This window comes from Ammospiza nelsoni, chromosome Z, assembly GCF_027579445.1.
Source record: "Ammospiza nelsoni isolate bAmmNel1 chromosome Z, bAmmNel1.pri, whole genome shotgun sequence".
NCBI classification, from domain to species: Eukaryota; Metazoa; Chordata; class Aves; order Passeriformes; family Passerellidae; genus Ammospiza; species Ammospiza nelsoni.
This window is the reverse complement of record NC_080669.1, coordinates 72778022-72790824: the sequence shown is the minus strand read 5'-3', so window position 1 is coordinate 72790824 and position 12803 is coordinate 72778022. Positions and strand designations below refer to the sequence as shown.

Below are 12803 nucleotides of genomic sequence, written 5' to 3'. Positions count from 1 at the left end.
AAGTCTCATACAATTAGTTCTCAGCCTGGACTACCTCAGGATAAGGATTTACACCAGCATCTGTACAGAACACAATCAGTCCTCTACTCTGTGACTTATAACACCACACATCTGGCTAGCTTGATCTGTAATTTCAAAGAGAAGCTGAAATATATGTCAACATAACAAAAGTGCCTCCCCTTCAAAAGAGCAAATCCCCAGCAGAAGCCTAGAACAACGAAGGGTCAGATTCAGCAAAGCAGTTCCGCTGCTAGAATGGGCTCGCTGGTAACCTCCACAGACACTGACTGGCTTGTGTAACAAGATCTTTCTGGATGCTAAACAGAGCTTCAAAGACAAACTGACTGGTAGATCACTAGTCAACAATTCAGGGAGTAAGGCCCACTTCTGTAGTAATTTGTATGTTTTGGTAAATTATAAACATCAGGAAAGAGAAAACAATCCTCATCCATATTCTTTAGCATTTTTAATTCCACTTTCAACTTTGAACTACTTTCCTCATGCACATAAAAGTTAACACTTTCAGTTGTCAGGCACAAAAAAGCCTGACTGATAAGGATGAACGCATGTGCAGTAAAAAACATTCCACAAAACAAAAATCAATTATAAGTACCATAAAATGAGATTACTGTAGCAGCTCTTGTACTTATACAAGCTCCTAATTCCATTTTAACTTCATAGCTATTAAAGTTCGATATTTTCATGACACTAAACCCATTGCGATCACATTCATCCCCCTTTTTTAGACCTGAGAGACAGAAAGAACACAGCAGAATCCTTCAGAACTGCATCAGCAGTGAAAGAAGAAAAAAGAAAAAGCTGAATTTGTCATAACTAGGGCAGACAAACAGACGCAGCATGAGAAGTGCACCGTAATACAGAAGTCCTGTTCTCCATTAATGCACTCCTAGAGACCATCACAGTTTTGTCAGCCCTCCACCCTCCTGGAACTATAGCTCTTATAGACTGCCTCCAGTCGTACCTTGGCAGCAGAAAGAGAACATTCCTCCAACTCTGAAATTTACAAAACAGCTGTAAGATTACAAAATTGTAAGGAATGGTTGTTTCTGCACCTCCTGAAGAGCAAGGAGGTAAATTCCTGCTCCTTCTCCATTATGACTCCTGGACAAGTTCTGAAGGTTGACCAATGATGAAGCTATGCTAAACTCAACAGGTACAAGAAGGTAGAGGGGAGGGGGGAAATGTGTTTGAAAAAAAGGGTAGACACCTTCTCCCCCTGTCTTGCAGTGTATCTACTGAGCATGATAGCCTGCACTGGTAGTGGCAGCAAACGGAACTGGAATCTCAAAAGAACTCAAAGAGAGGTAAAAATGAGAACAGTGAATACACACAGCAGACATCAGCTGAGCACTACCCTCATTAACTGCAGGAGGAAAGAGGAATGGTAGTTCCGTGGGTCTTACACACCCTGAAAATGTGGTGCAAAGATGCCATCAATATGCAGTACTGTAATCATCAGCCTTTGATTAAAAAAAACACAACCAAAAAAAAAAAAAAAACACCAAAAAAAACCCAAAGAACAAACAAACAACCCCCCCCCCGTCAAAAAAAAAAAAACACAAACAAACCTCAACTGAACAAAAACCCCCGAACAAACAAACCAAGAGCAAAAAAGGGCAGTCTCAAACTATCTGCAACATATAGGAAAGAAGAGATTTTTAACATTCCTTCAAGCACTTCTTAGTTGACAAGTTCTTGCTGCGTCACTAACAACCACTTGAAACAAAGCTTTCAGCTGACTCATGTAAGACCTGGGCCTTTCGATGGCATTTTCTGAGTGCAACATACCTCACATTCCAAGCTGTGGTGAAGTCGGGGTTCAGCAGTAGCAGGGTACACGTGATATCTATCAGCTCTAAAACGATGGAACAAGAGATATTAGGATTAGCAATGATTTGCACACAGCGCTGATCTCTCTGCAGACCCTTACTCCCTCTCATTCCTCAAAGTCCTTCTGCTGTGGGCTGCTGTAGCTCTGTAAAATATTGCTCTTATTCCAGAAATGAGAGAGCATTAATTATTAATAGTTAATTTAAGAGGGAGCAAGATCTGCCATATTGTCCCTTTTCATTATTTAAAATAATGAACTGAGTATGCCCTGAACAAGGAAAAATCATAATATAAAATCCTTGAGTATTCAGTGATTTTAACCACACACACTATATACAAGAAGCAGAGAATTCTTCAAATAAAATCCAAAGATTTTTAAATACTACAGAAAATAAAAATATAACCTACTATTTTAGAACAAGTCTGAGCTGCAGATGGCTGCCATATATCATACTGTTACAAAAAATAGATATACTATAAAAAACCTGTAGCTAAAAAATGAAACACCACAGCTATGAATGAGGATTACAAAAGTACTCCCTATTAAACTGTACAGAAAACACTTTAAATACATTGTGAAGTGCCTCAGACTGAAGTTTCAAGACTAATTCAATAAAAAACCCAAAGCAAAACCAAAAACATTTGCTTGCATCCCTGCATTTAAGCACTGTATATCACAGATTTATGTATTACACTTATTTTTAATTATGTCATAAAAACTGAATGTGACTATACAATCTTTTATTGTAAATTAAATTTGGCTACGTCCTCTCCTAATCACCCTGAATTTAGCATACTAATTAGATCATACTTCAGGTGATTTCCAGCAAATAAGAGGTACTTCATTCCTTGAAGGAAAAAGAAAAGGATGGTATCTCATGGAAACAGATCTCTGGTTAGTGCAGTCAATATGACTGCAAAATGAATGAACTGTTAAGAAATTCCACAGTAACAATACACAAATTAATTCAAAACACGAAGGGACTTGGCTTGAGGTATCTTTGAAACAAGAGTCAATACCTAAGTAGGCTGAAAAGTGAAATACCTTCATATATTACCGTGTGTCTGATTGATGATTTATGTCCAACAAAGAAATTTTGTGTTTTCCATTATGTTCTTCATTATGAGGAACATGCTAAGCCACCATATAATGCAAGAGGTAATGGGGGTTGTGGTGGGGAATTCTTTGGTGTACTGTTGACTTTGCACTAAGCTGTAATGTTTTAAAAAGTTTCTCAAGGAAAGAACTTAACTTTCTATTGTCACAAGTTAAATCTCTCTTTGCTGCCAAGGAATAAATATTTTTCATACACACAAAGCTTCTTTCTAATTTGCTGTCTGAATGTACAAATAATATTCCTTTGTGTATCCAATTCCTGAACCAGCAAAGTATTTCAACACCCATTTAATTTTATGCAGCTGACTATCCCAATTCAAATAACCAGGATTACTCACATACACAAAATCAAACATACATAAAATTAAACATCTGCTAAGTGTTTTGTGGCTACTGTTTCAATATTACATTCAGAAATCAGTTTTGAACATTTACAAAAACATAATTTTTATAAGGAGGTAAAGTTAAAATTGTGAGCTGTGATTGTTTTATGTACATTTTCCATTTTACCTGCAACAATGGTTTTAGCAATTATTAGGTACTAGCACTGCATGTGTTACAGGCACATCAAGCAATAGTTTATTATAGCCTATTTCAGTTTTTTGAATACTTCTCAGAAATGTCTTTCAAAGTCTACTTAGAATAACACAGCTTGTTTATACATGATTTCCAGTTAATATGACCATTCTGGTAATCTCAAAGGTCTGTAACAGCACCCAATCAAGTCCAACTTAAACAGAACTTGTTTGCATTTTGTCTATTTTCCCATCACAGAGGTTCACTTCATCTTGAATATTATCAAAGGAAAGATGCGGATAAAAGGAAAATCTCCAAGTAGAACCCAGTTCTTTCATATCAATATTCTTTGATGTAACAGATGAAGATTTATGAAGTGCAGATTCTGAGCCAGAGATGTGAAATGACACCATTTAGTAACCTCTATGCCATTTTTCAATAGAAAAATGGTCCAATTTATTAAACTCTGAGCCCCTTTTTATTAGGAAATCTTATGATAGATCTTGTACACAATGACAGTACTTGCCTACTATTCCCTGTGTCAGCAACAAAACCCAGCATCTTTTATTTAAATTTAAAATTACTTTCTATTAGATTTCTTTCTACTAGACATTTCAGGCAATCTATTGCATTATAGGTGCTCACACTGAACACATCCTTTTGCATATTATGGTATCCATAACTGCAAAAGGACAAATAAAACAATATGGTTTTAGCACACCTTTAAATATGGCTGTAACCAGTTTTTTAGATATTCGGTGAGTAGTTTGTAACATATATAGTATGCATGCATAAATTTAAAAAATATAGGAGAAAAGATAAAAACATATTGTAAAATTGGGATTTCTGAACTCAAATATAGCAGGGGGAGCAGTCATGACTCTGGATTCCAAGAATCCAGAAGAAACTATAAGTAAACATCTGTGTCACTAACCTATCAATGAATTACTATAAAGCACCTCCTTCTTCCAGGATCCTGTCAGAAAAAATACCAGACACTTGAATCAGCACCCTGATGTTCTCCTCTGTTCTATTTAAATGGTTTACAGTGACTCAAAACAGAAGAGGTGAGTAGAGACTACACCTGCAATCACCACTTATAACAAGCTTCAATAGAATATACAACTGAGTTTTGAAGAAGTAATAAACAAATCTATTTCTTTACTAGATGCAAAAGAAAACAACTACCCTGACAAATTCCAGGCATGCACCTTCATCTACAAAAGCAATCTGTTGCAAAATCCTTGAGAATACTTAAGAGAATACCGTAACATCTCTTGACAGAATATACATACTTATAACACCTTAGAGATGAGTCTCTAAGCCCACCTGGGAAAGACTTCCGCCTTAATTCTCTCCACCACTGCAGTTCAGTTTCTGCTCAAGCCTTTTATCAAATGTGAAACTCAATTATGTTAAAACATACTAAACTCCTTTACAAATAGGGTTCTAACATGAAGGACCTGACTGTGTTTTACAGCGGTTACAGAAAACCTCAGCAGACATGAAAATGCTGTAGATACCTCTTCTCACATGTAAATGAAGAGACAAAACAGAATCGAGTTTCACTTTCGAAATAAAGCCAAGCAGGCACTAGTTTAAAATGCATGCTACTGCAGTAATCACTGACATAGTTTTCTGTGCATTTTGAGAGGAAGGGTTGTGCACGAAGGTTGTTCCCTTCACCTGTGAGGGAAGCAGAGGCCTGCAAACACCATCCCTGTGGCATCAGCAGGTGTGACGGCATCTCAACAAAGCACCTGCACAGGTGTGACTGGAGCAGGGCACCAGCACACAGGTAATGGCTACTAGCTGTCTTCAGACACCCAAAACCGTGACATAAATGTCAATGCTTGTACTTTGGCTTGAAACAAAAAGTTTTTCTCTGTGTGGAAATTTCAATGTTTAGACCTTACAATAACACTTGAGACCAAAACGAAGTTTCCCTGCTGAAGATCTGTAGCATAATAACAATATACATCACAAACTCCTACCTCAGATCTCCAAAAGCACTGCAATGAGAACCATTGGTGTTGCTAAGATTGCTAGTAGCTTCAACTCTTTAAATGCTAAAGTTTGTATTTAGTTATGTGTCAGTCAATATTAATTATATTCCCTGTATTAAAGTTCAGTTTATTGAATTTTGTAATCATCTGCATTACAAATTTCAAATCTGGAATGTCACAAACACCAGTTTCTATGAGAACTGAATAAATCAGCAGCTGGTTGGTGGCAGTTGATCAAAACCTGGTCTTAATAGGTCCAACCACAAACCATAAAGACCAAGAAGAAATGGAAGTTACCTATGTTAGCAATACGTACCCCTAGGAAGAATCTGTAATTTTAAAGATGTCTGTAATGAGAAAAAACATTCAAGAAAGTAAATTATGAATAAATTAAAAAGTAAAGGGCAATGTAAAATTTATAAAGTCCACATAATGACAGGTCATCAGCCCTCTAGGAGGAATGTGGGAAACACAATGACACAAACATACACAATCTGTTAGGCAAAAATAAAACACAGTTAATGGGTAAGTCATACCTAGAAATACATGAAAACACTTCACCTTCTTTAAGCTACTCTTCGGAAGGGTAATTAATTATAAGGATCAAGCCAGTGCACTGTTACTCTAATACCACTCAAGGTCTACAGCTAGCACTGGAAGACTCTGCGTGGCCAGGAAAATGGATTCCTTCTTGCCATCATCTGCCTCGCCTGCCATTTCATGCTACTCTTTCCAAAATGCTTGCATTATACATCCATACATAATTTGTAATAAGAAATCAAGGCACGTTTAGCAAATCTAGACCCCACCATCAGGCAGATAAAAGCAGGCAACACTCTCTGCCTTAAGAATCCTCCCACTCCAAGATCCTCTAAAGACCTTGATCTTTCTCTGTATCATCTCCAAAGGCAAAAGAAGCTCAAGTGCACATTTACAGACCTGACCAACACCACCTAACTGTGCCATACTCTACACTTTATTGAGCATCATGCACAGCTGGCTTCATACACTTAAAGTGAAGCAGAATACAGCAATAAAACACTAAAGAAAATTAGGTATCGAAGGAGAAATGCTACTGGCCACACATCATCTCCTGATTTACACAGACCTACTCCAAAACCTTACCAAGCAGTAACACCAAGTAGAACACCATGTTAGTTATGACAAGGTGCTAGAGTCTGCACCAGATGTATGCTAAAATCCCACTATTTAAAACATAATTCTTTAACTCTCTATTTCATAAAGCAGCCAGGGAGATTGGCTTTGCTATAGCTGCAATCAACACAACTGAATGAAGGGTGGCTGTTTGGTATGCTCCAGCAGGGGAAGACAATCCCACACATGTTGAAGCAAAATGGACACAGTCAGTACTTTATGAACAGGTTAGTTATAAGTAAACAGAAAAAAATTATAATATGGTAACAACCCAAAACTGAAACCCAGCTGCATGTGAGATATTAAAGATCTGAACTCTCTGAGTGGTCACAGGGTGCTCTTCAACACAACAGATATCCTGCTTTCTGAGGAATATTAAAAATACCATAGCAGGTAAAAGATACTAGAAAACAGTCTCTAAACAAAACAAAATAAAAAAAACCCGCCAGAAACAAGACACTAGAAGCCCAGCATAAGAACATTCTTTATTCCAACTGCTACTTAGAAGGTACTGTAACAATAAACAAAACACTTGCTTCATAAACTAGTTATTCTTTTTCATTCTTGCTCTGATCAGGACCCCTTATAAGCAGTCAAGTACCTCCTATGTCACACTGTTCATAATTCTTTATTTTGAATTTTTTTAAAGAACATATACAAAAGAATTTTTCATGCAAGTTAAACTAAAAACCAAACCAAAACAAAGAGATGAGAAAGGAAATAAAACTTTACAATTACCAAGCTGTAGGGACTAATAATTTCTGGTATACCTCTGCATCTGAAACACATTGCACTCATTTCTTACAGTAGACATATGCGTCACCACATTTTCCTTTTGACTCAGGAAAGCAGGAGAAAATTCCTTCTGCATCAACTAACGTCATTTCCACAAATAATTCATTCAAGTTGTCTGTCTCTAACCTTTCCAGTTTGGGCAAGAGAGAAAGAATTTTTTTTTTCAAATGAAAATAAACTCGTTTAAGTTAAGATGCACAATCCAAAGCCTCCTCCCCTCAGTAACCAGCATTTTTTCCACAACAAGTTAAACTGGCATTAGGAAGGGTAAATGACCCAGACATAGGCATTGAGCGCACCCTCAGTCAGTTTGGGGATTATGCCACTGAGGGTGGGAGTGATCTACTGGAGGGTAGGAAGGCTCTGCAGGGGGATCTGGACAAGCTGGATCGATGAGCCAAGGCCACTTGTATGAGGTTCTGACTGGTCCTGCCCCTGGGTCACAGCAACGCCATGCAATACCCAGGCTTGTGGGAAAGATGCTTGGTGGAAAAGGACCCAGGGGTGCTGGCCAGAGCCAGCTGAACACGAGCCAGCAACGTCCCCAGGTGGACAAGAAGGTCAAGGGCATCCTGGCTTGGATCACAATAGTGTGGCCAGGAGGATCACATCAGTGACCATCTCCATGTACTCACTGAGACATCAAGGTGCTGCAGTGAGCCCAGAGAAGGGCAACTGGGGCACAAGTCTTATAAAGAGGAGCTGAGGGAGCTGGAGGTGTTTAGCCTGGAGAAAAGGGGGCTTGGGAGAACCTTACTGTTCTCCAAAACTACATATAAAGGAGACTGCAGCCAGGTGAGTGTCATTCTCTCTTCACAGGTAACAAACAACACGATGAGAGAAAACGGCATCAGAAACCAGGACAGGTTTAGGTTGGATATGAGGAAAAATTTCCTCACTGAAAGCATTGCCAGAATTCAAACAGGTTATCCAGGAAATGGCATAGTCATCATCCCTAGAGGTATTTTGGAAGGCATGTAAACACAGTACTTAGGAACATGGTTTAGTGCTGGACTTTATGGGTGGACTTGGATCTTAAACCTCTCTTCCAAACTAAATTATTTTACAATAAATAAAAAATGTGCACTAAAGGTCACATAATATACTCTTCTCCAACTCAGAACTTACCATCCTTGTTCAGCCACTGTTTTCTCTGTCTGTAGAGGAGAAGTTTATTGTGGACATACGGCAAAAGAAACTTCACACACCAGCTCTCCACACCAAGCTTGTTTTCTACCAGGACAATAGGGCTCCGGTTATATCTGGCTTCAGGGCAGGGTATTAATCCAATTTCATCTCTTAAAAAACAGAGAGAAATATAATTAAGCTTATTTCTAGCAGGTGACAATTATTTTTCTCAATACAGAAATGCAATGGTTAGCAATGCTTCCCAACCAAACATTCCATCATCTTTTTTTCCTTGTCTTTGCTGAAACCTGTAATTTGAATAGTTTTATTTGATTTTCACAAAGATCCTAAATTATGAAAGCCCCATTTTTTCTGTTTTTAGACTATCATCCAAGCAGCTTAACTCTGAGGAATCAAGACGAGCACTCCTGGTTTTGTAATAAATATGTGACAGAGCTGTAACTGCTGCTTCAGCAAGAGAAACAGAACATGCTAACTAGTACAGGCACCTGACTGACCAAAAGCTACCCAGGTGTGCCCAGCAGCAGCGTGACCGGGGATCTGACACCAGGGATCACACAGAAGAATATGCTCACTTCCCTATGTCCCATTTTTCATTGTCCTGTGCAAGGCAGCATGATCAATAGGGGGAAGATTTGAGACACAGAGGCCAGTCTGATTAGATGACAACTCTGTAGGAGAAATGTAAGCCTTTAAAATAACAGTGACAAACACGAGCATTTGTACCAGCAAACAAAGCAGAAGAGACTCAGCTATTCAGTTTCAATGGGCCGTACCATATTTTACTTTTTGTCAGGTTTTTCTAGCATGCTGAATAGCAGCTTTGGCAGCTTCTTAGAAATAAACACAGCTCATCAAGGATTCACATTTGTTTAGGCATAAAGCAACATCAATTATGCATCATTTCTCCACCAACTCCCCCATTCAATAGAAAAAATTGTTGCTAAAGAGGGAAATCCTCAGATCTCATGCAGGAACAAAAAAGATTTCTTGTGATGTCAGAAAACAAATTCTCCATCTTAAGTCTTCTTAATACAAGATTTACAGATACAGAGCAAGTGTCAGCTCCTAAACCTCAACTCAATTATCTTAAATAAAATTTATTACTTGGTACTCTGAGTGTGCTGATTTAGTTCTGTGTCCTCACTGGACTATTATTGAGGTAATCAAAAGTGACACAGTGTGCTTGTTTAAGAATGTATCTGCCTATTCAGAAAACCGATCTGATCTTCCATACATCACAACATATATCACAAGCCACAAAAAACACAGGTAAGGTGAATTCAAGGTAAAACACTTGCAAATCACATGGCTCTGTCTCCAAACACGCACTCAGGTCCCTTTACTTCCCCAGCCAGCTGAGAAGAGAGAGAAGAAAAAAGCATTCTCCTACCCCACTAAAACCAAGAAATGGGTATCAAAGCAAGATCCTTATCTGTGCTGCTCTATTTAACACAAGCTAAGCTGTTCAAGAAGCAAGATTAAACCTAAAATGACATTCCAGTCTGCTTCTTTCAACACAGTATCTTAATAGCCTGAAGTTTGTATGTATCACTGGGTCTTTCTTTTATGAATACTAAAAGTCCTTGGTAAAACGTTGCCTGGCCTTGCATACAGGGACATTAAAGTCTCCAAAAGCAAGGAAGATGCAATAAGGCACTACTTGTCTAATTAACTCTGCGAATTACCATAAGAACTTACCAGCTGTAACTCACAAACAGTATACCAAAGGTAAACAGCAAGGAGAGAAAAAAAACCCACAAAACAAACATCCACACCTTTACTTATTACCAAATGCAAGAAGTCTGACTTGGGTGAGCTAAGTTTCACAATACTGCTTTGAACATGCCAAAATGACACACAGACACAGTTTGCACAAAGGTGACAAGTGGGCAGGTGTAAAAGCAGCCATTGACAAGGGTCAATAAATGATGGAAAAGAGGTGAGTATGGGACAAAAGCATGGGAAGTCTACAGCAACATCATGCATGCAGCAGATTCCTTATTTTCAGTGAAGTTATGCAGTTCCCATGTAAAATAATTCAAACCTGGATCTGTAACACATTGAATTCAGGATAGCACCTTTCAGGAACTGCAGCTGGCCAGCAGCAGACGATAAGATGCAGATGCACGAAAAGACCCGGCCAGCACAGCTACAGCCTGTTGCTCCTGAGGAACAAAGGCAGCACAGCAAGGGCCCACAGCCTACACAGGCCTGAAGAGTCCCATTTCAAGTAGTTTCAACCACTTCAGAAACCTAGAGACATGACTGTCACTTTTTCTACTCTGAGGGATAAAGTAGCAGCAGCTTGTGCTTTTTCACTTGCAGCATGTCACAGTGCATCAGTCTCACCACACACAACTCTTGCAGCCTACTTTCATCTCTGAGATTGCATCTCTGAAAGGAAATTGCAATAGCAGCAAATTCTTAAGAAACATCATCTCTAAGTTTGCTACCAATAAAGCATTCTGGCAGAGGAGTGGGAACTATGAAAAAATCAGAACATTCATTCATAAATACTGGCCCTTTACAGCACATTCTGCTTCACATCCTAAAAATGAAGCTTCAAGGCAAAACGCAGCCTTTTTTTAAACAGCGTCCATATGCTGCATTTTAAAACGTGGCCGCCCACCCAAATTGCTTACTACTTTTAGAGAAACATGAGGGTATTCACTGTAATCTTCTCTTGTTAAGCAAAGGGATAAATTAGGTGACATAAAATTTTCCTATTCAATTGTTTAGTTTATCACTTTCTGGAACAGATTAATAGGTCACTACCTCAGAGACTGCAGTTTCCAGCTGACACAAATACACCTCACTTAAATTAGGAAGTTGTTATTCATTGTGTGCTACCTTATTTGCCGTAACCAACACGGAGCTTGCATATAGGTTAAAAGCTATTTCCCTAGTTTGTGTCTTAAAGGCTGGGGAAATACATTCTGGGAAAGAGAAGTATGGGAGACACTTAAAACAGGGTCTCAAGGCTGACCAACAACACTGAAAAACAAAACAGACCATCTGCCCCCCAGACTTCTGGATAAATCTGATTCTCACAACCAATTACTGCGGTTTGCATTTTCATAGTCATTCTGTCTTCCTCAAAACAACACACAATGAAATGACTAGTACTTCTACCAAGAGATATGGATTTGAAGGTGGGATTCACCACACTGCTCTGTTTATGCAAAGGTGCAATTCAGGAGGCTTCCATCCTGAGTTTTGTTCCCACCAGCGCCAGAGCTCTGTTCCCGGCAGACAGAGAATCCGCTGCCGGCTGCGGGGCTCGGCAGGGCCGGCTCACCCGCGGGCAGGCTCAGCCCCAGCCCGACTGCGCGATGAGTTTAACGCTGCCAAACACCGAGTTCAGAGAGAGGTCACTAGCAACTTTTCTTTGAAAATATATCTATCGTTTCCACACCGCGGAGCCCTCGCTGGTTCCCATGACGCGGTGCGTTTTACCGGCGGGGCGCTTGTGGCCGCTGGGCTGCGGCCGCGGCCGGACCGGTCTCCAGGCTCAGGCTCCCGGAGCGAGCCAGGAGAAGCCGCGGCGACAGGAGAGCACCGAGGACAGGGACACGGCGCCCTGCCCCACGGAGGCACCGTGCCACCGCAGCCGCCCGGAGCCGGCCCTCCCGCTCGGACGAGACCCGGCCGGTCCCTGCGGCCGCTCCCGGCGTGACCTTGGGCCCGGGCCCGGCCCCAGCCCCGGCCGGCCCCGCCGGGACCCGCGCCCCGCCCGCCGGCGGCCGCGGAGCGCGCACGGGCCGGAGCGCGGGCAGCGCTCCCTCCGCGCCACCCGGCCGCGGCCGCACTCACATGTGTGGGTTCCGCTGGAAGGCGTTGCGGATGTCCTTCACGACCCGCTGCACCAGCACCGCCACCTCCTCCGGCGACTCGGCCATGTTCCCGCAGGCGGCGACGGGAGCGCTTCCGGGGCAGCGCGGCCGCGGCGGGCGCGGGGCGGTGCCGGGGCGCGGCCGGCGGGGCCAGGCGGGAGCGGCGCCCGCTCCTTCTGGCGCGGGGTTATCGCTCCCTGCGATTGTTGTGTCGGCAGTCGGGTAGGCCGCGTAGCTTTAAAAGATAAGCATTGTGTGCATAGCTTCTTTTGACTCCCCGGAGATATGGGAGCGCTGGTCTTCAAGGCGGAATGCGCAGAGGCGATTCTAATTCTGGACCGTAACTTATGTATTTGCTTGTCATTAGAAATTAATATA

General features: G+C 41.1%; 1 protein-coding gene across 1 annotated transcript in view; it reads right to left on the bottom strand.

The window, feature by feature from the left end:
* The window catches only part of PTAR1 (protein prenyltransferase alpha subunit repeat containing 1), a 35139-nt gene extending 22622 nt beyond the window's left edge, over nucleotides 1–12517 (bottom strand). Inside the window, exons 1-3 of the mRNA XM_059493164.1 lie at nucleotides 12406–12517; nucleotides 8569–8738; nucleotides 1810–1876 (exon numbers count right to left, since the gene is read on the bottom strand). Coding sequence (XP_059349147.1) covers nucleotides 1810–1876; nucleotides 8569–8738; nucleotides 12406–12491 — 323 coding nt within the window. The 5' untranslated portion in view covers nucleotides 12492–12517. The remainder of the gene's footprint in view (nucleotides 1–1809; nucleotides 1877–8568; nucleotides 8739–12405) is intronic.
* Nucleotides 12518–12803: the final 286 nt, after the last annotated feature.